The sequence below is a fragment of the Bicyclus anynana genome, chromosome 17, assembly GCF_947172395.1.
Source record: "Bicyclus anynana chromosome 17, ilBicAnyn1.1, whole genome shotgun sequence".
In the NCBI taxonomy this organism is placed as follows: Eukaryota; Metazoa; Arthropoda; class Insecta; order Lepidoptera; family Nymphalidae; genus Bicyclus; species Bicyclus anynana.
Window position 1 is genome coordinate 12046838 of NC_069099.1, and position 27805 is coordinate 12074642.

The 27805-nt window shown below is 37.0% G+C and overlaps 1 protein-coding gene across 1 annotated transcript in view; it reads left to right on the plus strand.

Moving 5' to 3' along the window:
• Positions 1-27805, plus strand: part of LOC112046768 (protein unc-13 homolog B) — a 463016-nt gene that overhangs the window by 104896 nt on the left and 330315 nt on the right. Inside the window, exons 6-13 of the mRNA XM_052886522.1 lie at positions 14626-14739; positions 19522-19637; positions 20458-20561; positions 21501-21586; positions 23090-23186; positions 24701-24902; positions 26008-26092; positions 26918-27106. Coding sequence (XP_052742482.1) covers positions 14626-14739; positions 19522-19637; positions 20458-20561; positions 21501-21586; positions 23090-23186; positions 24701-24902; positions 26008-26092; positions 26918-27106 — 993 coding nt within the window. The remainder of the gene's footprint in view (positions 1-14625; positions 14740-19521; positions 19638-20457; positions 20562-21500; positions 21587-23089; positions 23187-24700; positions 24903-26007; positions 26093-26917; positions 27107-27805) is intronic.

Consider the following 27805-nt stretch of genomic DNA (forward strand, 5'->3'; position numbering starts at 1 on the left):
TGGGATTAAAGCTAGGTACTTGGTACCTATTCCCCCATTGACTGTTCAGTCAAAGGGCAATAAAGAGTAACAATGAATATAAAATAAAATAAAAATGAATAAAAAATGATTTTTTATGTCTTCTCTTCTGTCCATTCATCCGATTGTGAAGAAAATAACGACGACATTTCTTCAGACCTAAGGTTTTCCTTGCGTAGGTTATTGTGAGGAAAATCTTTTTCCAGCCTGTATCTATCTAGCCCGACGCTAATTGTTAGACTGGTACAAGGTCAAATATGATGATGTAGAGTCCGGTGAAAACTGTATATGTTAGAAAAATAAAATAAATCGTTAAGGTGAAATAACATCATTTTTTAAGCTAAGTTATAGTAATAGATTAAACATCAATTATTTTCTCAATTAAAAATTAACTAGCTGACGCCGCGCGGTTTCACTCGCGTAGATTACGGTACCGTAGGTATACGGAGACAATATAGCCTATAGCCTTCCTCGATAAGTGGGCTATCTAACACTGAAAGAATTTTTCAAATCGGACCAGTAGTTCCTGAGATTAGCGCGTTCAATCAAACAAACAAACAAACTCTTCAGCTTTATAATATTAGTATAGATTTAGAGGAATTATAAGTAAAAAAAAGTATATTAGTGCTGAACATCCTTTTTTATAATTAAACTATCCAAAATAAATACAAACACATTTCTGTTCAGGAGAACGTAATAATTATTACAAAGATAGCTAGTCTCTTTCAGAGATAGGTGTAAATAATAACCCCTTTGATACAGAGAAAGAGAAAGATAAAAGGTTTAAGTGTACACAGCTACGTCACACTTTCATCAGTGACGCAAACAGTCATCTCGGCGAGAGAATACGGATTGCTGTTACTTTTTCGCCCGTTCAAAGCTGCATTTGCAAAGCTGTTCTTATGTCACTGTAATGCATACTTTGGAATAAGGCACCTCGAGCACTAGGCGACCACGACCACTTTTAAGTTGGCCGTGGTCGCACAGATTTGCGTCGTCGACCGCGAATGGTCGTGAAGCGGCCAATAGTCAGGCTGCTTTTTTTCTGTCTCTGCTCAGCTTTCCTGGTACCGCAGTCTACGTACATTACTTCAATAAGGAGGTGGTTTATTACACTTCGTTGTTTGCCTTCTGGTGACCCCCATTCGTCTCTCATGCCTGGTACCATTATATCATGCAGCACTTTCGACTACTTAGTTCAAGATTCCTTGCTCTCAAGATATTATTGTACTGTAAGTTTGATTTTGTGAACGATTCACTGCCTCGGATTCAACTCTGAAAGCATATCTCAAAGATTGCATGGTTAGGAGTGTTCATTTCTCAACAATACATATGTACGCACGTATTCATTTACGAACAAAAAACTGGCTGGTCGGGTACGAAAGAAAGGAATTTCTGGCATTAAAGTCATTAATCTAGTTAAATTAATATCAATATTGTAAATTTTTTTGTTTCAATTTCAAATTCATCATCATCATCATTATCAGCCCATGGATGTCCACTGCTGAACATCGGCCTCTTGCATGGACTACCAAACAAAACGGTCTCGAGCCGCCAGCATCCAGCGGCTCCCTGAACCCGCTTGATGTCACGGTTGTCACGGTCACCTAGTGGGGGATCGACCAACACTGCGCTTTTCGGTGCGAGGTCGCCATTCCAGCACCTTGGGACCCCAACATCCACCGACTATTCGAACTATGTGGCCTGCCCATTGCAACTTCCGCTTCGTGACCCGTTAAGCTATGTCAGTGACGGATCTCCTCATTTCTGCTTCAATCATGCAGAGAAACTCCAAGCATAGCTCGATCCATCACCCGCTGAGTGACTTTGAGCCTTCTAATAAGGCTCATAGTTAGCGACCAAGTCTCAGTTCCGTAGCTCATCACTGAAATAAATATTAATTTATTAAAATTAAAATATTCATGTCACAAACCCTTACTAATGTAGTTACGTCTCACCTCTCATTAAGATCATTAACGACTTGACGAGTAGGTCTCATCTCAGTGTTTGAATTCGTCATACAAAAGATACTTCAACCCCTTACCCTGCTTACGAGTTTCATAATGGACGCTTTATTCATTCAGAATCTACCAATTAGGCTTTTATTATTTCATTTAATAATATTCTATTGTTTTGTACCCAGTCGAATTTTAATTGTAACTTACACAATGGAGATTCGACTGTGCATTGCTCTTGCATGATCTCATACGAAAGGGTATGATTTTTATTTAAAAATAGACCTCGGGTAGAGGCATGTCTTAAGACTATTTCAAAGTTTTTATTAAACGTAACATTAAAGAAAAATAAAAATTAGAAAAAAAATATTATGAAAAGTATTACCTCACGATAAATAAATTTGCGAGTGAATTAGCTATGTTTACGTATATTGGGTTAGTTATTATTATTTAGGAAACGAAGGTAAAATATATATATATATACTATACTATATACTATATACTAATACAATAAAATATTATAACAAATATATGTAGAGCAGGCGCTATAAAGTTATTTCTACAAGGCAAACTACTTAATGTTATTAATTTTGTTGAATATAAAAATAGAAATACATCATAAAATTATATAATTATTCACTTGAAAAATATAATAGATGATTTCACGCACTATTAAAGTAAAAATACTCGGCGAGCATCTATACTCACATGTCCACTGTAACAAGAGCTCCGGTACAATTGAAAATAGTTCTAAACAAAATGGAATAGAGTCGCGTCATGTTACTATAAGAGTCATGCATAATTGGATGGCTGGATGGTTGTTTTACGACGAAACGGGGGCATCTTCCGAGCTGTCGCGCTGCCCCCCGTTCTAATTATACTTTTCTAAAGCCAGTGCTGCTACCTAGTCCGCCCGCTTCTACCGCTTACGGAATTGAGGCCTGCGTGAGTACCTTTTAACTTGTAAGGGACTGAAATTCACTCGTATTATCTTTTTGTTTGATGTCACCTTAATGTTCACATATAAATGGTTTGAATTGTGTAATATAATACAGTTGTCTCTTTCCATTTGTGAATGTGCCGGGTTTTGCTCGTGCGAAATCGTATAGCGTTTTCTGTTTACGTATATAATCAATAGAATTATGTGTTTACATTGGCGATGTTGGAAGGAGACAGTGGTAGTGATGTTTGGATCTTATTAACCTGTGGTTATTATATATTTTACTTCACGGTGAGATGGTGTGTGCGTTTGGCTTTATATCGTATATGCTACTATGAATGTGTTTGTCTATAAAGTGCTTTGCGAATTTTAATATATATAATATATATTTCTGGGTGTATTATAATAGATTTTACATTTTATTTTATTTAGATAAAGTAGAGTATGAGACGTGCATAACTTGGAATTAAAGTACTCGTGTCTCTATTAAACAACTCACTTCGTTCGTTTTATAAAATGCAACTATTGTTCTTAAATATTGTATTATGTAATTATAACCAACTGTGGTTTGTGTTGCATTATGGTTAGGCTTAACTGAAATGTGTGTTTTGTAGAGTAGTTGTTAAATAAAAATAAAAATAAAATATATATACAATTTTTTTGAAATACAACTTCGTTAATTTTAACTATTAAATAATAAGAGAAGGTTCCCAGTTATTTTGAAGGTTATGTAGAGGGACCTTCCGATTGTTGTCTACAGCGGCTAATCTCATTTTGAGATTAGAAATCTCTTCTTGAGATAAACCATCTAAACTATGTAGATCATCATTAACAACCCATTGACTCAGTAGTGCACGAGCCTCCTCTCAGAATGAGAGAGGTTAGGCCAATAGTCCACCACGCTAGCCCAATTCAGATTGGCTTCACACACGTAGAGAATTGAGAAAATTCTTAGATATGCAGGTTTCCTCAATGATGTTCTTCCTTCACCGTTTGTGACACATGATTTCTTGAAATGCACATTACTGAAAAGTTGTAAGTGCATGCCTTGGAAAGGATTCGAAACTACGTCCGAATCGAAGGCAAAGTTCATATCCACTGGGCTATCACGGCTTTGTTGCATAGGCTATTAAAGTCACTAATTGCAGTACTTGTTCTCGTGATGCTATTTAGAAACAAGCAAATTCCTGTTCCATGACTGAGTGGGACGGACGTACGTGACGTGAAATTAGATTGTAGTCGCCATAAGGCCGCGGTTATATTAGTTATTGGGCTTATGACGAGGACGGGATTACGCCACTCAGTCGGAATTCATGAATAGGAAGCATGGACTAGTGACAACGTCGTGTAATATATCCTCTCAGTGGCGTAGCGTGCCTTTGAAGAGCCCCGTATCAAAATTAGTTGGCTAAAGATAATTAAATAATGGCTAAAGATTTTTAACAAAGAAACAAAAATGCTTGCTGAAAATAAATATGAGTGACTTAACCTATGTAGGATGTTCCTATCTTTTGGACAGACGCTTAACCCGGGACCTCGGCCTCACTGCTGAGCTCGAGTCTTCACTCAAAATGTCCAATAGTCCACCAGACTTCACACACGTAGAGAATTAAGATAATTCTCTGGTATGCAGGTTTCCTCACGATGTTTTCCTTCACCGTTTTTTTTTTACTTTTGTCATTTTTGTGTAAACACAAGTGAACTCTTAAGGCAGTTTTTTTTCGGGAAGCACCAGTAAGAGAGATTTTGTATTATATTTTAGTAATTTTTGCTTTTACAAGTAAGGGGCCCCTGTACTCCGGAGGCCCCGTATCGTTGATACGGCTGATACTGCGGTAGCTACGCCCCTGTATCTTCTATCTAATACAAGGTGTCGTACTTTTTTTTCTTTACAAGTTAGTCCTTGACTACAATCTCACATAATCAGCAAGATTATTATGTAACTCGGTGTACCATTCAAACAATAAAATTTCGTATTCGTTATCAACCCATTTTCGGCTCACTACTGAGCTCGAGTCTCCTCTTAGAATGAGAGGGGTCAGGCCAATAGTCCACCACGCTGGCCCAATGCGAATTGGCAGACTTCACACACGCAGAGAACTAAGAAAATTATCTGGTATGCAGGATTCCTCACGATGTTTTTCCTTCACCGTTTGAAACGCGTGATATTTAATTTCGTAAAATGCACGCAACTGAAAAGTTGGAGGTGCATGCTCCGAACCGGATTCAAACCCATACCCTTCAGAATCGGAGGCAGAGGTCAAAATCGGTCCACAAATGACGGAAATATCGCATAACATACATAAAAAAAAACATACATACTGCCGAACGTAGAACTTCCTCCTTTTTGGAAGTTGGTTAAAAAGTCAACTCAACCGCTTGAACTTCGGCCCAATTAAAACTTGCTGAGTTTATTTCGAGTAACGACGCAGCTCGGGATACACAGGCACGTTAGGAGAATCTAATCTAATGAGAATATATTTTGTCTGTTACTCCTATTCATTTACTAGTAGTTAAAGCTCACAATACGATTAAATTTTCTATGAAAAAGAAAAAGACTTCATTCAAAAGTTATACAAATATGTATTTTAGGTTTGTACAAGTATGCCTTTATTATATACACATATATATATATAAAGTAGTTTTTCAAATAGCATGGGTACGGTGACGAACGTATGTCAACCACCACGCTGTGTCAATGCGGGTGACGGGTATAGGGTTAGAATGTTAAAATAACGGCTACTAATAGATGATAATGATAATGGTCGATAATAACAGCTAAACATGTTCTGCAAAACAAGGGAGTGTAATACCAGCAACTTCCCGACTTCGGGCTGGGATTATTATTTATTTTTTACAAGTTAGCCCTTGACTACAATGTCATCTGATGGTAAGTGATGATGAAATCAAAGATGGAAGCGAGGTAAATTGTTATACTTTTTACTTGTTTTTTTACTATTGCTTAATTAATAGTTACACTACTTAACAGCCACAATGTCCTACAAATTGCGTGGTACATTATCTCAATCGTCGTTAACTGGTAACCCAGTTAGCTACCAAAATCAAGAATTTACGTAAATAAAAAAGTTAAGCGTCACATCAAGATGAAGCTATTCACGGAAAATTACTTGATAGTAATCAATAGGGAAAATGATAGTTTTTTTTAATAGTATATAAATTAAGAGTATGCTAATATTAAAGCAATTTTGTAAAAGTAACAGGATATTTGTTACGATCATTACAACCCGCGGCACGTAACTTTAGCGCTGAGCGAAACACGGTGGGGATAGCTGCGCATCGGTACTGTCGTGCACACAATACAATTATTACGTTTATTAATTAATAAGTAAATAATTTTAATGACATTATTTTAATGTTTATGTTAAATAGTAAGTCTAGCTATAAACGAAATGTGGGGTATAGCTGTGCATAGGTACTGTCACGCACGCATAATTATATTATACTTATTAAATAAAATATTGTGGTTATTACTTCTATATTACAAAGTTCACAGTGTAGGTGTTATACGAGTAGTTTATAGTTCAAATTTCCAAATATTTTCAAAGACATCGTTTTTTTAACAAGTATATAGAATGTAAAAAATAAAAACATTATTGCAATTATAATTTTTTAATTCAGATAAATGTAAGTCTAGATATGTAAGTTCTAGTCTAGTCTGAATCAGACAATGGTAACACGCCTTCAATGGTAACTCGACAAGACTTTTTACTTGTTGAGGGCCCGGACTCCGGGCTACTTCGGTCCTCGGTACTAACAGTGTCATCGTTATCAGACTCACCAAGGCTTTCCTCTGAACTATCCCCATCAACGCGAATAACGAATTCTTCTGTTATTAAATCCACGACATGGTCACTTTTTGCATATTGCTCTTCTATATCCTTAACCTTTTTGCATAGCTTTTGCCAATCCCATTCACCCATTAGTAATACTTTTTCTTCTATTAGCTCATACATTTAGAAATACTCCATTTCACATTTTTGCTACCTACATATTGTTTTATATCGGACGGAATTTCCAGTGCAGCTGTCCAAATGATTTGATAAAATACTCGTAGCTTCGCCAATCTCACTTTTGAGCTGTTTTAAAGAATATATTAATTCAGAAGATTCTCTTTTTAAAAAACAATGCACGTCATGCACCATTTTCCGTGCCTGTCTTCTCAAAACAGTATTTCTTCTAGACATATTCACTGTAAAGTCTCAAACAAACTAAAATATATATATTTAACAAATAAACTTAACGAAAACCAACAATAAAAATTAATAGCAATAACAAAACAATTCAGAACGCGACTGTACACTGGGAGTTCGCGGAGCGTCGTATCAGTGCCGGGAACCGAATACGACTAGAGAGCCAATCACCGCTACGGACACTACGCACGCCCGCCCTTCATACCTGCAGCCCCCCTCCGATACCGTATTTTAGACTTCTGCGCATAAACGGTCAGCGCTAAAGTTACGTGCCGCGGGTAATACTTTCGGAGATACAGGGATTTATAGGGTCAAATTTGCGCCACTGCCACAGATCTCTGAAAAACACTTCATACAAAGTGGTACGAATTAATAACGTTGTAGGTCCATTAAAAGACTTTTAATAGATTTTGAAATTTTATAATTATATTTATTTTGCAAATATCCAGTCAAACTTGGCTTTTTATGTATAAATTAGTTAACCTAATTAGTTAACCTTATTTACCCGAATGTATTACAAAAATCAATATATTAAAACCTAGTCATCATCCCCGTTGTAAAAATATTCCATGGATTCTGGGCTTGTATTATGAGAAATACTAACGAGTTGTTTAGAGAGATAATTCATTCAATTCGGTTGGACGATCACAGCTGTTTGAGTATTCACGGTTAACTCAGCACCGGTCATTTGATGTCGGGTCGATTAAGTGATCGGCAATAATTGAACTCTATACATTGGTTTACATTTAGAGACCGGTAGTTTATAGTTAATAATAGATGCAATACACCTCAGAGTATTCAACCACAAGTCACACGTTAAATCATGTCAATATACAGGGTGTCCCGTAATTAATGGATAAAACGGATATTGTAAATACCTAAATGTCTAAAACTAATTTGAATAGTTTTCCTAAAATCGCTAGCATGATATATTTTTTTCGGATTTTTCAATATTTTCTTACATGAATCAGTTTTTTTTAATGATGTGCTTGCTGAAATTATTTTTTTAAATCAGATTTTTGTTAAACATTACGGATTAAATTAACAATGTACTATGATAATATTTTTGTAAATATTGATTTATTTGTTTTTTACAAGCTTTGAAAACAACTATTATTTTTCTTTTATGACCCGATTAAAACAAATTGTCTTATATAGTCTATCCAGTTTTAAGTGTTACAGCCGTGCACACATTACAACTTTTATTTGTGTAGAGTAAAAAAACGCAAGAAGTGACGTCGCACTAAAATTACCTACATCTTAACTTATTCATAGAACTCAAGGAAAATGTGTAAACGTACGTAAGCGCCAGGTTAAAACAATTTAACTATATGGCTGTATACGTTATCGCGGCGAGCCTTTTAGAGTACAACTTGGCGAAGGTATTACTAAAATATATACTAACTAGTGGAAGCCTTGTTGTTGTTGTTGTTTTTCAAAAATTCCCCGAGTACCATGGATTTATGCGGAATGAAAAGTTCAATAGCCGAGGTGTGTAAAATTAACAAACATTCATACCATCAAAATCATCAGGTTTTCGTAAATATCGGAATCCATAGATTTTTTTGGAATAAAAAGTAGTCCTTGTGTTAATCCAGAATAAAATCTATTTTCATTCCAAATTAAACCCCTAATCGCTGCAGTAGTAGCGACGTTAAAGAGTAACAAACATCCAAACATCCATACAAACTTTCGCGTTTATAATATTAGTAGGAAGTAGGATACGTATTTACATCATAAGTCTGTTTTATTGATCTGCTATAGGACCATTGAAATTTGGTATTGAGATATATTAAAGCCTGGATTAACACAGAGGCTATTTTTATCCCGGGAAACTCCATGGTTCCCGAGGGATATGTGAAAAATTAAATTCCACGCGGACGAATGTATTACATACAGTAGCGGACTGTATGTAATAAGTCTAAACTTAGGTTTTGCCTTGACATGGTGGTTTTTATTACAAAGTATAGCGTGCCACATAGCACTAAACTTCACACATTTATAAAATACTGGATTTTTAAAAAGTAAACTATAAATAGAACTTGAAATGTGACCTACTACTTTATTGAACGCACGTGTTAAATAATAAATAAGCTTATTTAACATTTAGAATGATAAAAAAACATGGATAGTGACAGAAACCTCTAAAAGATCCTAGGACCTAGTGGCAGTTTGATACGGTTACTATCGCGTTAACGTAAACGCGAATTTCTAAGGAATTGAAACAGCGCCAACTGGTGGCACTACTGCACAACTGTATCAATTCCATATAAATTCGCGTTTACGTTAACGCGATAGTAACAGTATGAATAAATTTAAAACTCCCACTAGTCACATCGTTTACTATACTATTCTTTCAGTACTTTGCTTGTAATTTCGACATTTCCTAAGATCTCATATAGATGTGGTTACTACTGCTAAGCTAAGCTGCTCAAGTTAACAGGATCAAGATCAAGATCAATCATTGAAAATGTTCTTGTAGTCATCATTGCCAAATATTAAAAAAAAAATTATAAATAATGTTATCGCCGCGTTGCAACGACTTGCGGTACGGACGGCTTCAGTGTGCTCGTCCACATCTCTTGTTGTGTAATTCTTTATGGGTTACTTGGGATGGGCGGGGAGAGTAACTTGAGGTGAAAAGGGGAGTGTTAGATATCTGTCAAAGGCGCCTTTAACCCTACACACATCGTTTACAAGTGCGTGACTTCACTCAAGGTCATTCTCTGCCATTATTTTTGGTCTTATTTTGGTTACAGTTTGATTTGTTAATTAAGTTGTCCTAACAAATGTTGTGAATCATAACCATTGTTCGACATTAGTTTCTTATTTTTCTAATCAATTCTGAGTCTGCTAAAAATTATATATAAATATATATGTAATAACTCGTTATAAGTTATTTTGAAGAATAGTTGGATTGTAGAACCTTAGTGTTACGCAAGTAATATCCTAATTTTATTATTAGGTTGTTACGAGCAATGTCTATGATTTATCGTCAATTAATTTTAAATGAAGGTGTGTTTTTGTCACGCGATTGTGCCCTTAAATAGGTTTGCTAGTAATATTTAAATTGAGTAATATCAAAGTACTTACTTATAATACTATAATAACAGACTTATTATAGTAACAGAAGAGGTTAATAAAATAACAAAAGAGGTTATGTATTCGACCAAATAAATATGCATGCATTTTGTATACGTATGTTTGTAGGTATATCCATGATATTCTTTTAAACTCTTGGTATGATTTGGTTTGGGATTTTGGTATCTAATAGTTACTCAAATTATTATCTGAACACTGTCAAACATCTGAGCATATTAATTAAAAATAAAAGTTTAAATTCAATTTTATATAATTTTAATCTAACTGTAAACCTTTTTTTGAAATATTTTGAGTCGAGAGCATGCATTTTTTTGACGGCCTCCGTAACGCAGTGGTAAGCGTGGTGGATTTACAAAACGGAGGTTCTGGGTTCGATCCCTGCTAGGCAGATTGAGATTTTCTTAATTGGTCCAGGTCTGGCTGGTGGGAGATTTCAGCCGTGGCTAGTTACCATCCTACTGGCAAAGACGTACCGCCAAGCGATTTAGCGTTCCTGTACGATGCCGTGTAGAAACCGAAAGGGGTGTGGATTTTCATCCTCCTCCTAACAAGTTAGCACGCTTCCATCTTAGACTGAATGATCATTTAAAATCAGGTGAAATTGTAGTCAAGGGCAGACTTGTAAAGAATTAAGAAAAAACGTAAAATAAACATTTAGTCCTCCAATGAGTATCATCTCGCAATTATAATCAGTCATTATTATCGTTAGAAAAGTTCAAATTTGTCACCCGGTAACAAAATCCGGATACAAAAAGATATGAATAAACCTCAAAGAGCGTTTTCAGAGCTTTTGGGGAGATGAAATATGTAGCATTGATTGGTATGTTTTGTCGCAGCTATTCAGAAAATGGGAACTCGTTGTGAACAGAAAGTATTTTTAAGGTATAAAAATTTCCCCCTCAGGTATTGTTTCTTGAGAACTTTTCATCTTTGAAGATACTTCGCTCCCTTCACAAAGCCAAGATACACGTGTATAACGTCATGTATAGCAACATTATAATATATCGACGTCACTTTGCCAAGATAATGTTTTCTTAGATATGAAACATTTTTTCATTGTTGGAAAAAAAAAATTATACATTCATTTTTTTTTATTTTTTACAAGTTAGCCCTTGACTACAATCTCATCTGATGGTAAGCGATGATGCAGTCTAAAATGGAAGAGGGCTAACTTCTACACGACATCGTGCCGGAACGCTAAATCGCTTGGCGGTACGTCTTTGCCGGTAGGGTGGTAACTAGCCACGGCCGAAGCCACCCACCAGCCAGACCTGGACCAATTAAGAAAATCTCAATAGGCCCAGCCGGGGATCGAACCCAGGACCTCCGTCTTGTACATCCACCGCGCATACCACTGCGCCACAGAGGTCGCCCAAATATATTATACATTGAAGAACATAGGTTCTAATGAAACATTTTTTTAACACGACTAGTAGTTTCATTTTTTTACGAAAATACGACGACAGTCTAACCTGTAAGGATTGAATTACAGACATTTTCCAATTTGAGTTATACTCCTTAACTGTATTAGCAGCGCTAAACAAAGCGCTTTTACATGCGCCGTCATTCAAGCACCTTGAGATTTTCACTGATCGGCACCATCTCCAACGGACGGTATTTCGAACACATACGGGGCCCTTACTCGCGAGCTGGTTCTTGCAATGCGGCGTGAGCCAAACTAGTCGGGCATACTCCGACGAAATCAATGTAAACTTTCAAGCCCTATTTCACCATTTAAGGGGTTGAATTATAAAAATTTTTGAATCACATTATATTTTGTATTTTTTTTATGATTTATGAACAACTTTTTAAAACTGTAACACTAAAAATGATCTCCATACAAACTTTCAACCCCTATTTCACCCCTTTTTTATTTTACTTTCGCAATAAAAAGTATTATAACCTTCTCCATATGATAGTGAGACCATTAACCAAACTGAGCAAAAGTTTTATTTGAATTCATTCAGTAGTTTCAGCGTGATGCCCAAATAACAAATTAACACGGACAGACAAAAAAATCGAAAAAAAAATATTTTTAGCTTCAGTATCGACTATATAATGCCCCCAACAAAAATTTTCAAAATATCTTCAATGTACAGAATGTAAAAATGTACCTGTTACTAAAGTTCTAGATGTTGCTAGTAGTCCTTTATGCCAAGGCAACGTTTGGTGTTACAAATAATATAAGTAAAATCTCAAATTGCTAATTAATGTATAGAATTTGACCAGTTTTATTATAAGTACAGATATAGATATAGATAATTATAGATTAGTATAATTAACACTCACGATAGTTTAAGCTCTAAAATGCTTAAAAATCTTTTTAATTTTGATATGCTTAGCTCACTTAGTATCCAGCTCTATAGTTCTAACTACACGTAAAACTACTTATTGTAGTCTCCTGCTATGAATTGCAAATGTTCAATATTAATTAAGGTAAACAATGGTTCCGGCAATTTTAATGTCCCTCCCTCGAGGTAGGTGTCTGATGTATTCTAACTTAACTTGAAATTCAAATTCAAATATAAAATATATAATATTAATCCTAATATGGATGTTTGTTAGGATATTTGTTACTCCTTAACGCCGCTACTACTGAAGCGATTTGACTGAAATTTAGAATAGAAATATATTTTACTCTGGATTAACACATAGGTTATTTTCTATTTCGAAAAAATCCATGGTTTACGAAAACTGATGATTTTGATGGTATGAATGTTTGTTACTCTTTCACGTCTCGACTACTGAACCGAATTAGCTGAATTTTGGTATTGAGATATATTATAGCATTAGTTAACACATAGGCTACTTTTTATCCCGGGAAAATCCATGGCTCCAGAGGGATTTGTAATCTACTGCGTTTTGTTAATCTACTGCGCCACAAATGCCGTCAAAATACTGCACGGTCCTGAGCCACCAGAATCGAGCAACCACCTGCTGTCGTCAGCCCACCAGATGGGGGTCGACCATACACTGCTTTTCTGGTGCGGGGTCGCCTCTTACACCTTGTGAACCCCGCGGTTATCGGCTATAATACAATAAAAGAGTTTTATAAATTGATTGGTAGCTCCAGAAATTAACTCGCTTAAACAAATAGACTCTTCTGCTTTATATTATTAGTATAGATTCAATTAAATTAAAATTTGAGTCAGTTATCGATATTACAGTAGAATAAAATACTTACATTACATACAAAATAATGTTATCGCCGTGTTGCAACGACTTGCGGTACGGACGGCTTCAGTGTGCTCTGGTGCTCGTGGCGTTCGAGCCGTCCACATCTCTTGTTGTGTAATTCTTTATGGGTTACTTGAGATAAGCGGGGAGAGTGACTTGAGTGGAAAAGGGGAGTGTTTGTTAACAGTCAAAGGCGCCTTTAACCCTACACACAACGGTCACAAGTGCGTGACTTCACTCAAAGTCATTCTCAGCCATTCTAGGGTCTTATTTTGGTGATCAAACTCCAGCCAAACGGTTGAAGTTTGATTTGTCAATTAAGTTGTTCTGACAAATGTTCATAATCATAACCTTTGTTCGACATTAATTTTCTTATTTTTATAATCATTTTCGAGTCTGCTAAAAATAATAAATGGTGTTTTAAATGAAATTTGTGGAAGTAATATTTCCCGAGTGATTTTGTTCATAGCTTGCTCAATTGCATTGCCACAGTCTGATAGCTTATTAGCGATATACGAAGGAGGAAATAGATTAAATTTCAAGGAACTGGGTCACTGGGTGTCTATTAGCACTGATTGGGGTTAAGCAATTATTTTAGTTGGAGCCCCATGGATTTTATGTGCTCGTATACAAGTCGTATATTTGTTTTATTCAAGTATTTATTAAGTGACGTATTTATGTGTCGTATGTATACTTATACATACGACACATAAATACATAAATACTTCACTTGAAGTATTTAATTTGTAGGTATATACAGAAATTAAACACACACTTTATGATTATAGTAATCTCTTAGTGTGATTTGTTGAATAATGTAACATAGACTGTTTTGGTTATAAATAACAATGGAATTTTTCATATTATGTAGAGATCGCCGACTGGCTTGGTGGTCCAGTTATGCGAGTCATTTTAAACATAAAACAAGTATTTTCCGGAAGTCCTCAGAAACTTACAGCTTAATTGTGTTAATAGAGATTAATTATAATTTATTAAACAAATCATTGAACATCAGCTGGTCTATTCACTAATTTGGTTTAATAAACCTATAAAACCTACCTATAATATATAAAAATACCTGAATGATATCCACAAAAGGATAGAATCTTAATTTCATAATATGTCAACTAACATACATCAAAGTTAGTGAATTTTCCTGCTGGTGAGATCGCAGTTAACCCTTAACGTGTCCACGAATAAAGGAAATCGTAATTGTTTCCAGATGCTGAAGGCACCGGCGGTGCCGACCTGCAGCGCAAGTTGGACTTGCTCAACGGAGCACTCGACGCCGAGCGCGCGGAGCAAGCGCGTCGCCAGTTGCAGTACGTGGCCCATTGTAAGTGTTATTCTCCTCGCGATGTTACCTTGTCTGGCAACCCACACCACTCGCGCGAATAATCACGACCCCCTTTACTAGCTATTTGATTCGTAAGCAGGATGAGTGGCTACAAGACGGCCTGCGTGGCGCAGTGGTATGCGCGGTTAAGACGTTGGTCCTGGCTTCGATCCCCAGCTGGGCCGATTGAGGTTTCTTAATTGGTCTAGATCTGGCTGGTGGGAGGCCGTGGCTAGTTACCGCCCTACTGGCAAAGGCGTACCGCCAAACGATTAAGCGTTCCGGTACTATGTCATGCAAAGGCGTACCGATAATTTAGCGTTCCGGTACTATGTCGTGTAGAAACAGCAAGCAGTGTGGATTTTTTATCCTTCTCCTAACAAGTTAGCCCGCTTCCATCTTATATTGCATCATCACTTACCATCAGGTGAGATTGTAGTTAAGGGCTAACTTGTAAAGAATAAAAAAAAAGAAAAGTTGCTTGGAGGCCGTTGGATCAGCTTCCACCTTTACACAGTAAGAAATTGTAATGTTGTCATTAATTGTAATTATAATATTATTGTATGATTTTTTTTTAAAGAGCAACTGTAGGGTTTCTTACCGGTTTCTTCTCAGCAGAATCTGCCTTCCGAACCGGTGGTAGAATCTTTACAAATAGTCAACTGACGTATCAAAAGTGCTTGTATACTGAGCCTAATTGAAATAAATGATTTTTTGATTTGATTTAAGAAAAATACATGATATCTCTACCTCGCTACTTCCCACGCCACTCGTGTGTGTGGTGGGACCATAATAGGCTTTATTCAATTGATATAGAATATGTTTCGCAATGTGCTAGGCCAGTTATACGAAATTAATATTGTTTATATTAAATTTGATATGAGTCAATTAAAAAGTAATAAAACACACCCTTTTCTATACAATACTTGTTTGTTATGCTGGGCAGTAAAATCGGTTTTTACAGCGAGTGCGCGTTTTAAATACAGATCAAGCGTAGAATTCTAAGATTTGGAATGAAGCGAGGATTTTAAAAAAATAATCCTGAGCCTCGCGAGGTATCTACAACATAAAAATGTTTTTATGATGCTGCTACTGCATGCTCGGAAAAGCTTCTTTTGCTCAACGAAATCAACAAAGAAAAGTCACTTTTGCTGATAAATTAATTCAAATTTAGAACATGATGAACTGTAGTAATTGTAGAGCAAAGTTCAATGCATACGTAAGTTTTCGTTTTCAAAAAATATGACATTCGTATATGCTTGTAAATAGAGACAAAGTATCAAACAACTACTTCGTTAAAATCCAATTTGAAAAAAGACAAAGCAAAAAATGTACGTCTATTCCGGCACAAAGCAGAAGCGGCTAACAAGCAATTTCACAAATGCCGTATGTCATTACTTAAAGCGATGACACACAACGCTGATTTCAGTTAAACAATGGTTGCCATCAGATGTTCTTGCGACGTTCCTTTGTCTGCGTACAACCGAAAATAACAGAACAAAGTGGATTATGTATTAAGATTTCTGAGGGATTAGAGGAGCAAATTTCTGTGTACAATGGTAGATTATAAAGTGTTACGTAATAGGTTTGTAAATTTTATTTTTGAAACTTTATTTAATCTTACACATTACGTAAACTACAATACTTTTGAGCGAAACAAAACAATTATAAAAATAACGCGACTTCGTCCGCGTGGAATTCAGTTTTTTGGAAATCTCACGAAAACCATGGATTTTTTCAACATAAAAAGTATGCGTGGGCTAGGCTATCTATCGTCGTTTTAAATTTCGGTAACCAAATCGGTTTAGTAGCTGCGACGTTAAAGAGTAACAAACATCCAAACAACATCCATACAATCTTTCGCGTTTACATAGTAGGATTTCAGTTCGCACATGTGTAAGCCGTCAGAGTTTTAGTGTTATTTTACACAATTTTTTAAAATTTCGCTATAAGAGTACCAATCGCAATACTAGGTATTATATTATAGAAGTTATCCAGAAAATAAAACTTTGACATTTTATTTTAAAAACTCTAAGCTTGAAACAATATAGGTAAAATATATTTAAATTGCTACTCCAAACTCTATAGTTTCCTCTTACACTATAACATATACACAGTTAACTTACGAGAGTAGTTGATACGGTTTTTATCTAGAGAGTGAGTGAGATTGATTTGTAAAGCCTATTCTCTCTAAGCGGTTGTAGCGATCGCTAAATTTAAAAAAAAGTTAATCTCCTCTACTATATACTATTAATATTACTTACGAGATAGCTAATACAGTTTGTTTTTAGATTGATCTGGAAAGCCTTATTTTACACTGCAAACCATGCTACTATCTCTTACACTACACATTTATTACGTAGTATTACTTACGGGACGCTGCTACGTTTTTTAATCTAGAGTGTAAGTAAGTGAGTGAAGCCTAATTGGCATAACTAAACTGTTATAACAATTTACAAAATAAAAATGAATTCTTGATTTACACTGCAAATTCTGTCACTAACTCTTACACTATACACTTAATACACAGTATTACTTACGAGACGCTACGGTTTTTAATCTAGAGAGTGAGGGAGTGAAACCTACTAGGTTTATCTAAACGATTATAACAATCGCTAAATAAAAACGAATTATTGATCTACACTACAAATTCTGTCACTAACTCTTACACTATACACTTAATAAACAGTATTACTTACGAGACGCTACGGTTTTTAATCTAGAGAGTGAGTGAGATTGATCTGGAGCCCACCCGGCCTATCTAAGCGGTTATAACGATCAATGTACTCCGGTTAAGGTCGTCCGTTCAACCGACAAGTTGTTAACAAATTTTTAAGAGACGCTCTATTGAATCATAATCTTGGAAAGCTTAGAACAAGATAAAATAATAAAAATAATGCCTTAGGTATGATCCCTTTATTTCAGTATGATATTCGCAAATTTATTCTTGGTGTTTTATGATTAGACTAGCTTTGAGCCGCAGTTATACTCGTGTATATTCTATTTCTGGGAGAATGTTGGGATTAAAAGTATTCCATATACTATTTCTTTTTTTAATCTTTACAAGTTAGCCCCTGGCTGCAGTCTCACCTGATGTTAAGTGATGATGCAATCTAAGGTGAAAGCGGGCTAATTTGTATAGCGTAAAATGAAAATCCACACCAATTTCAGTTTGTATACGACATCGTACCGGAATGCTTAATCGCTTGGCGGTAGGTACGTCTTTGCCGGTAGGGTCTTTGCCGGTAAGGACCAATTAGAAAATTTAAATATCACCGTTAAATTGTAAAATACGTTAGTTTATAATCTCACACGCGATATTGTAATGTGTCGATATATTGTGAACTAAACAAACTGATTACAATTTACGAGTTATTTTTCGGTATATTTTAATCTATAGATCTATATAAAAGAAATAATATTATAGATTACGCTATGGTTTGATAATTGTATGATAATATGCTCATTCCCAAGTGAGCTTTCTCACAAACAATTTAATTTATTAAAATTATTGTTATTCTTTAAATACATGAATTTTAAAGAATAATAGTCATATTTTCTTTTTTAAATTACGAATATATCTCGTTGCCCTTAATTCAAAAGCTCGAAAGCTCAAGGATCCATAATAATGATTAGGGATGGATACAATAACATTCAAATGAGTGGGGATCGAATACTAACAAAACCTTTAGTATTTGAGTCCGGTTCCTTAAACATGACTGTATTGCGGCTTCAATTAAATTTACTTAACTACTAGCGTTCGCCCTTATCCTTATTCTTATTCGCCTGGAGAAGGACGAGAGGACACCCGGGATTTCGTCCTCCCTTAGACCTCCTTAATCCGGCCCCGTCACAAACAGTCCGTTATTAAAAACATTCAAATACTTTCAAAAAATCCGTTCTTAGCGGAGATCTACTAACTGCCAAATTTCATTTCTACGTCAAGCGGTTTCGAGATTTCGTGTCTTTTCGCATTTAGATATATTAGATCATAACTGCATCGTTTTTTCTTATCTTATAAGAGTTAGAGAGACAGCGGCTATAAAATTTTTCTTCTCTAAGAAAGTTTCGGAAGAACCTGAATAAATTGGGTAATGCTAGAAATTGTACAATTAGTGGTGAACGCCTTAAAGAGCTATTATTGGTCATCCCCTTCTATTAAAGTGGGAGATTGAGATGGTTGGCCATCAAAATCTTTAAAATGAAAGCGAAAGGTTAATAAAACTCACGAAATATCGAAAACCGCTTGACACACGCAAATGTACAGAGATGAAATTTGGCAGGGAGGTTGCTTACAGTTAGTAGACGTCCGCTAAGAACAAAAATTACGACAGCGCCGGATTATGGAGGTCTAAGGGAGAACGAAGTCGCGGGCGTCCGCTAGTGGAGTCATTATAATGATAATGATACTCGCAAAGACTACATGTGTTTGATATCATCATTATCAACCCATATTAGACTCACTGCTGAGCTCGAGTTTCCTCTCAGAATGAGAGGGGTAAGGCCAATACTTCACCACGCTGGCCCAATGCAGATTGGCAGACTTCACAAACGCAAAGAATTAAGAGAATTCTGTAGTATGTAGGTTTTCACGATGTTTTTCCTTCATCTTTTGAGACACGTGATATTTAATTTCATATAATGCACACAACTGAAAAGTTGGAAGTTCATGACCCGGATTGAAGCTACGCCCTTCGGAATCTGAGGCAGAGGTCATATCCACTAGGCAATCACGGCATTTGCTATATTTAATGAATTTATTATTTTTTCTGTGATTCACAGCGGGGTATTCAGAGGACTCTGACTACACGTCGGATCTCAACTACCCGGTGGGCCAGCACGCCAACTGCAGCGCCTCGCAGTTCAGAAACGCTGCGCATCAAATGCATACGCCACAGGTGAGAGCTACTTTTTTTTTATTCTTTACAAGTTAGCCCTTGACTACCACTTCACCTCATGGTAAGCGATGAATTATTCGCCTGGAGACGGACGAGAGGACACCCGGGACTTTGTCCTCCCTTAGACCTCCTTAGTCCGGCCCTGTCACAATCAGTCTGTTCTTAAAACATCCGTTCAAACACCTTCAAAAAATCCGTTCTTAGCGGAAATCTACTAACTATAAACTACCTTGACTTGACTTCTACCTCACCTCATGGTAGGGATGATGAAATCTAAGATGGAAGCGGGCGGGATTGTCAGGAATAGGATGAAAAGTGGATATGACCTCTACCTTCGATTCGAAGAGCGTTGGTTCGAATCCGGTCCGGGGCATGCACATCCAACTTTTCGGTTGTATGTATTTTAAGAAATTAAATATCACGTGTCTCAAACGGTGAAGGAAAAACATCGTGAGGAAACCTGCATACCTGAGAATTTTCTTAATTTTCGAAGTGTGAAGTCTGCCAATCCGCATTTGGCCAGCGTAGTGGACTAAGGCCTAACCCCTCATTCTGAGAGGAGACTTGTGCTCAACAGTGAGGCAAATATGGGTTATCAATGATAATGATGCAATGTCTATGCAATGCATACAATACCGGGAGCGTTCTGGTAATATATTAATTATTAAAATATTTATGTATTAAAAAGGTGTATTAAAATGGCTTCAAGGATATTGAGACGAATTTGTACATCATGCCACAAACTTTGATTGACTGCTTTGTCAAGAGCATACCAGTAGAAAGAAAGCGATAGAGATATTTTTTTTTATTATTTTTCCAGAGATCTTTGGAGGCGTCTCGAGAGAACTCTTACGAAAGAGACGAGTATCATCTTCATGGCGACACTGATCCGCTCTATTATAATAGTCAGCCGAGGACTAATAGGTAAGTATCCAAACTACATTATGTATTATTTTAAATGGTATACCTTAGTAAAACTTTAAACAAGAAAAAAAACCTGATTTTTAGGGTTCCGTAGTCCGCAAGAAACCTTTATAGTTCCGCCATATCCGTCAGTCTGTTCGTCTGTCTACGGTTTAGCGCAGAGACTTTCACTACCAGAAAGAGTGGAACATGAATATGAACAAAAAATGTCGACAAGGTTGTACAATAAAATCTTGTAAAATATTTTTTTACGGTGCGTCCCCTGCATGTAAAGTATCTCATAATCATTGGATAGGCCTTTAAAATGTAGAGGGGTCTGCTAACACTATTTTCTATTCTAGAATTCGATAGTGAAATGTTAACGGTTTAACACGTTCGCTGCGGCACTGAATTTTCTGGACTTTCCACTGGTGCGGTACGAGGTTTGTTGACCTCATACTAAAACTTTGTGGTGTGGTACGAGGTCCATCGACCTCTCTATCTTATCGTATCTCTTGAAGCAGCTAGACGTACAAGGTCAATTGACCTCGTACCACAGCGAACGTGTTAAGTCCTAATTTTTGTTAGAGTCAAGTCCCTCCCGCCTTATTTATGGATACATGAAAAAACTCACGGAAGTAGGATATAATATAGAAATCACAAGAAAAATTACTAAACAAAATAGAAAAAAGCTAGGCAGCAATAGCTATTAAGACAATTTATAGTCGACTAACTTGACTTTTTTTTTTACGAAATAAGGCTGGATCAACTAGTAATTGATGAAAATTTATATACCTATGTATATTCGATAGGTCTAAGAATAACTTGTATTCTTTTTCATATCCCTAAGTTAAAAGGGTGGTTCGCACCAACATTTTTTTTAATTTTTTTCATTTATGAGGCAAAACAGTTTTTGCCCGGTCAACTAGTATTAAAATGAAATTGTTATCATTATTTCAGAATAGATACGTGGTCACAGTTGCACGCGCAGCAAAGCGTTGAATCTGCCACCTCTTGGCGGACGGCAGCAGATTGGCAGTCTGGAGGTGAGAACCAAAGGAAAACCTTATAGTAGAGGAGCCGAAGGGTTACAAAATAAAACCCTTATAATTCAGTTCTCGATCCACGGGCGCGGTTAATAGTTTTTCTTATTCTGAAGTAAATAATCTCCAAAATAATCGCTAATAGTTTCAGTTAGCCGAAGTAATCAGAATTTCTTTTAAAGTGTGTTTTTTTTTTCCCACCGGCTAAAGCGAAAAATAATGCAATATGGAACTTAAGCTAACTTATCCTAATAACTATACAAATCATGCCCACGTGGAATGGTGTCAAGAATACTGGCTGCAATGGTAAAGCGAAAAAGTAATCGGTCCCCATGACGCCTTAGTAACTGCAAATTAAACATCACTGGCTCCCCTACTTATTCTACTGGTTTATTAAGAGCGATGATACTATAATATATATAATTATAATTATATAATATATATATAATATATATATTATAATTATAGAGAGGAAAGATTTTATTGTTTGTGTACATTGAATAGGCTCGAAAACTACTGGAACGATTTGATAAATTATTTCTCCACTTGAATCCTATATTATCCCGTATTTATGACCACAAGAACATAAGCTATGCGGGTAAAACCGCGTGGCGTCTGCTACTTTGTATATAAAAGCGAAAGCATCACGAAATATCGAAAACCGTTTGACTAACAAAGACGAAATTTGGCAGCGAGATAGCTTATATACTACCAACAAACAAATTATAAATGAATCATTTCACACCTAATAATAATTTTAATTAACTTTTTCATCAATAAAAATTAATTTGATTAATAAGCTTATAACAATTAGATATAGTCAATATTGAATAATATTTTATAAAAAAACAATACATCATTTAAAATAAAAAAGTTGACATGCGTTTTCTACCCTCATTTCTAATTTGTTTGTAAGTAAACAGTACTCCTCGAGTATGGCTTTAGTATAATTAGTTAGTTATTAGTTAGTAGACGTCCGCTAAGAATGGGTTTTGCGACAGGGTTGGATTAAGGAGGTCTAAAGACGGACAAAGTCGCAAGCCGCACTATTTTTATGACCCATTCAATTTCCGAGCAAATTCTCCCGAATACTCTTCCATAGTTTTGGATTCGTTTTTTGGCGCCATAAAGGGCGTGCATCATCATTATCAGCCGATGGACGTCCACTGCTGCACTGACAAAGGTCTCTTGCATGGACCTCCAAGCATAACGGTCTCGAGCCGCCAACATTCAGCGGCTTCCTACGGTCCACCTAGTGGGGGGTCGACCAACACTACGCTTTCCGGTGCGAGGTCACCACTCCAACACCTTGGGACCCCAACGTCCATCGGCTCTTCGAACTATGTGGCCTGCCCATTGCCACTTCAGCTTCGAGTCGTTGAGCTATGTCAGTGACTTATATACTCTAGGTTTATTGAATAGGTTATTTCGTCATCTACATTATCTTCGTTCGTTAGTATAGTATAAAAATATTACTAATATTATATTACTATAATTTTTTTTCAGAAGAGCAGAGAAGGCCGAGCCTCGAGCGTCAGAATACGTTATACGACGATAGCATAGGATACGGGTATGACCCATATACACCTAGTACGCACATTAGGTGAGCTTTGTTTTACTTTCTATAATACTCTACTAGATTAAGAGACAGTGATACCCAGACCTTCGCCATAAAAGCTGAAGGTTTGTCAGCACATGCTACTCTACATGTCTATCCTACCTAACTCTACTTAACCCTTAACGGTCGGACCCATCACCGTGGGGTGGTGGTTCGATCCCCGCCCGATTGGTCTATTGTACCCACTCCTAACACAGTCTTTCCCGACTAATTGGAGGGGAATAGGAATATTGGTCATATTAAAAAAAAAAATATGGCAAAAATTAAAAAAAAAAAAAAAGATACCTATCCTACCCCTACGCAGTTACCTTACCCTATACCACCCTATACCTACCCCTACGAGCATGAGCTGCCGTGATCTCAGACTCAGACAGACTCTTGTACTATATGTTATTTAATCAATAAATATTAAAAGCTTCAATAGATCCACGACTAAAAGGTTGAACTCAAATTCAAGAGGTCCAAGGTTCAATACCTGTCTGACTACTGTTTTATTCATTCGTAACACAGGCTTTTTTATTTAAAAGGAAAGGGGAATTTTAGTTAAAAGTTTCAAAAAGTCTTCAAACGCTAAGTCTCGTACAACTTCCATTCTCCCCTCCCTATTAATTTAAAAATTTCATTCAATTTAAAAATTTCAAATTAAAAGCTTTCTCATCAAATTTCTCCTAACCTTAATAAATCAACGATATATTTGAATGTCAATTCGTTGAAATATTGCCGTACTTTATTTTTAATCATAAACATTATTAATTATTATATAATGATTTATTTATTTTGCTATCATCCGCGAAAAGTCGACGAACCCATGCGACAACGTCACCCAGATCCGACAAAATACTCTCTACGTACGTTTCACCCCGAAACCGGAGCATCCTCAGGAGATGTGGACTCTACAACGTGCAATTGCACGTTGTAGAGTCATGATATGCGAATGATAGCAAAATAAATAAATCATTATATAATCGTGATGAACTTCCGAAAAGTAACGCCTGCTTCTATACAATATTATTATTTATTGCAACAGTTCTGTAATGCAAAAGCAAATATTTTCTTGCAAGATTTAATTTACTGGCTTAACAATTTAAGCCTCCATTTAATTGCGGATTATTTGCTTAGCGCCATGCTTCAGTATTTATACGCAAAACGCTAACGAGTCTAGTAGGTTTTACGGATTTATTTCAATTATTTTAAATACTTCATAAACTACTGTGTAAATATTAGTAGGATTCAACCGGTGTGTGAGTACGAGTAGAATCATTAGTCACAGCAAACAAATCTAATGTCAGTTATTGACGATCAAGTAATTTCACATGCCTGCAGCGCTAGGCTTGACAGCCTATAAAACTTATCGAGTGTTGGTCGCTATGTGCATGACGTCATGCCGATATAACATAACGTTACAAAAGTGCTTGTAAGCTAGGCCTGCTTCAAATAAATGAGTTTGAATTTCGAATGTTGATTTTAGAATTTTGAATTTCGACTCTTGTCTTCCACAGGGACCACTCACATAGTTTATCGCATCAGCCCAGCTTCGAGGAGTACTACGACTCCAGCAGCTACCCATACCCGTACGACCCGCAGTGGGACGGCCGGTACTACTACGAGGAGTGCGGTCTCGCGAGCCTCGGGTACGATGACAATGTCAGCAACAAACGCCGCTCGTCCGTTGTCCAGTTACCACAAATGCCGCCTAAACAGGTACTGTTCTGAATTGCTAAAGCGTTAGCTTTAGCGTTCTATGTTCCGTAGTTAGGAATCATTAGTTAATTTTTAACTAACTTCGAAAAGCTTCCCCCATTTTTCGCTCGCATGTTACCTTCTGATCAGTTTCATGGCGGGAACATTCCAGTGGCGTGTTAATTACCGCCATTTCTGAAAGAACTGCAGGAAAGAACTGTCGGGTTTATGATTTAAGAGACTTGAAATGATACATCAATATCTTAACACTGCCTTCAAACGGATCAAAAAGTAGCATATTGTTATTTTTCGCAATATAGTTTCTCCTCTCAGAATGAGAAGGATTAGGCAAAATAGTCCACCACGCTGGCCCAATGCGGATTGGCAGACTTCACACACGCAGAGGATTAAATAATTTCTTAGGAAGGTTTCCTCACGATATTTTTCCTTCACTGTTTTAGACACGTGGTATTAATGCACATAGAGGAACTTGCCCTGGACCGGATATGAACTGACACCCTCCGGATTCGGAGGCAGAGGTCATCACTGGGCTATCACGGCTCTTAGTTGAAATTAGGAATGAAGATTATTCCCGGAATTAACGCATAGGCTATTTATTTCGAAAAAATCCATAATATGTGAGGGATATGTGAACACTGAGTTTGGATTCTGGATCGGGTTATGGTATACCTACTGAGATTGTCTTTCTTCTAAGAAATTTTCGGTAAAAAATCTCAGTCTGGAGTTGGGAAGTGCTTGTTAAGCCGTCGGTCCCGGCATTAACATTAACATCTGATTGTGGTCGTTAATATTATCATCCAAATCTCATCAACCCACATTGGAAAAGCGTGGCGGGTCTAAGTTCCATATCCACTATCCAATAAGGAGGTAGAAAAGTCCAGTGGTGTGCCTATAAAAGAGACAGATAATGATGTGACGGCCTCCGTGGCGCAGTGTTATGTGCGGTGGACTTACAAGAAGGTGGTGGGTGGTTCGATCCCCGGCTGGGCCGATTGAGATATGAATTTTGTTCATTAGTACGGAAAAACGCTTAAACTAGACTACTAGAAAACGTCTACTAATAAAAGACCTACGTGTAAGTAATCTTACCTTAATTTTGTTTCAGCTGCCACCTTCATCTCGCTATTCTGATTATAACGAGATGGCACCTTACAGGCCTCGGCCGCGACGTTCAGCAGCTAGTCTTCCAGGTGATTTTACTAATTAATACTGCTAGAACATAAGTTATATAGAAGCTCCGAATATAGGATCTGAGCAAGAAATTACCTTCACCCTGTTGACCAAAAACCTGGGCGTCTATAACGCCGGCCAGTGACGATCAAGTTAACAGCAAAATCTGCAGCGCATGTTTTTTTTTAATTATTTACAAGCTAGTCCTTGACTACAATCTCACCTGATGGTAAGTGATGATGCAATCTAAGATGGGAGCAGGCTAATTTGTTAGGAGTAGGATGAACATCTACACCCCTTTCGGTTTCTACGTTACATCGTACTGGGACGCTAAATCGCTTGGCGGTACGTCTTTGTCGGTAGGGTAGTAACTATGGCCAAAGCAGCCAACCAGCCAGACCTGGACCAAGAAAACATCAACCGGCCCAGCTGGGGATCGAACCCAGGACCTCCGTCTTGTAAATCCACTGCGCATACCACTGCGCCACGGAGGTCGTCAAAAGTCAAAAGCGCGTATAGGTTAAAAAAAATATTGAAATTATTTTTTTCTTTGTTCATCCCTACGCTCTGTACGCACTTTTGTACGCTCTCTGTAGGCGGTGATGTCGACTTGGTCTTCAGTGGCTGGCATTTAATCCACTCGTTAGAGTTTTTTAGTTTAGCCAATGCTTCGAAAACTAGAAAAATGTATGGGAATTGCAGATCTTGATCATGTGACCTGTCGATAGCAAATGTCATTCCCATGTTTCTAGTTTTCATAGGTTGTCTTCAATCCTTAGGGTTCGATATAGACTATTTTAGTATCACCGATTTAAGATGTATATCTCATAATCTATTTTATGTAGCAACACCTTCGTCAACACCGAAGCGTGGTCGAGCGTTGCCTGTCGCGCCGGGCAGCGACTCGGGTTGGATTCGCCGCGGTCGGCGACTGCCGCGGCCGCCTGCGGTGTCGACGACGCGACTGCCGCAAGCGCCGTCCGCGACGATCGCGCCGCCTTCAACCACGCGCTCACACGTGCCTTACATTCAAGGTACTTATTAGTATAATAATAATTGTTTATTGATATATACATAAAATCATTTTAAATAGGCCTGTGATCTCCACACTAGGATTCCCTATATTGTAGTAATCACTTTCACTTATGACACCAGTACCTTTCTTGAAGTGTCACTTCAGTAACATAAAAAAAGTAACATGTATCCACACCAGTAGGCCTCTCCCACTGATCTCCTGACGAGATACCTCTGTCGTCGCATTGCAATTACAGAGAGAGCGATATTGCTCGACAAAATGTCTATCACATATTTATCTGACTCTCGTGGCTTTCATCCTAGGAATACAGTGGGCTGGAACACTTCAATTCCACTAATTTAACAATTAATTCCACTAGTCAGAATCTCTAATCACGCGAACTGGAGTATCTAGAGCTCCGAAGGATCGTCAGCTTCATAAGTATATTCCAAAGACTAAGTATAACGGAGTTTTGCAAATAAATACTGTTTTCTTTGCGCATATCTCTGTATATTATTTCCGACGATCGCAAAAATAATGCCTGCTAAAATTTATGCAAACTGTTGTTTAAGGTTCAAGGTCTTATATTTGGTCCCAAGGCATGCTATTTTAGCCGAATGATTATGATTCTCTATTCGAACATTACATATTTGTACTAGCGGACGCCTGCGACTTCGTCCGCGTGGAATTTAGTTTTTCACAAATCCCTCGGGAACCA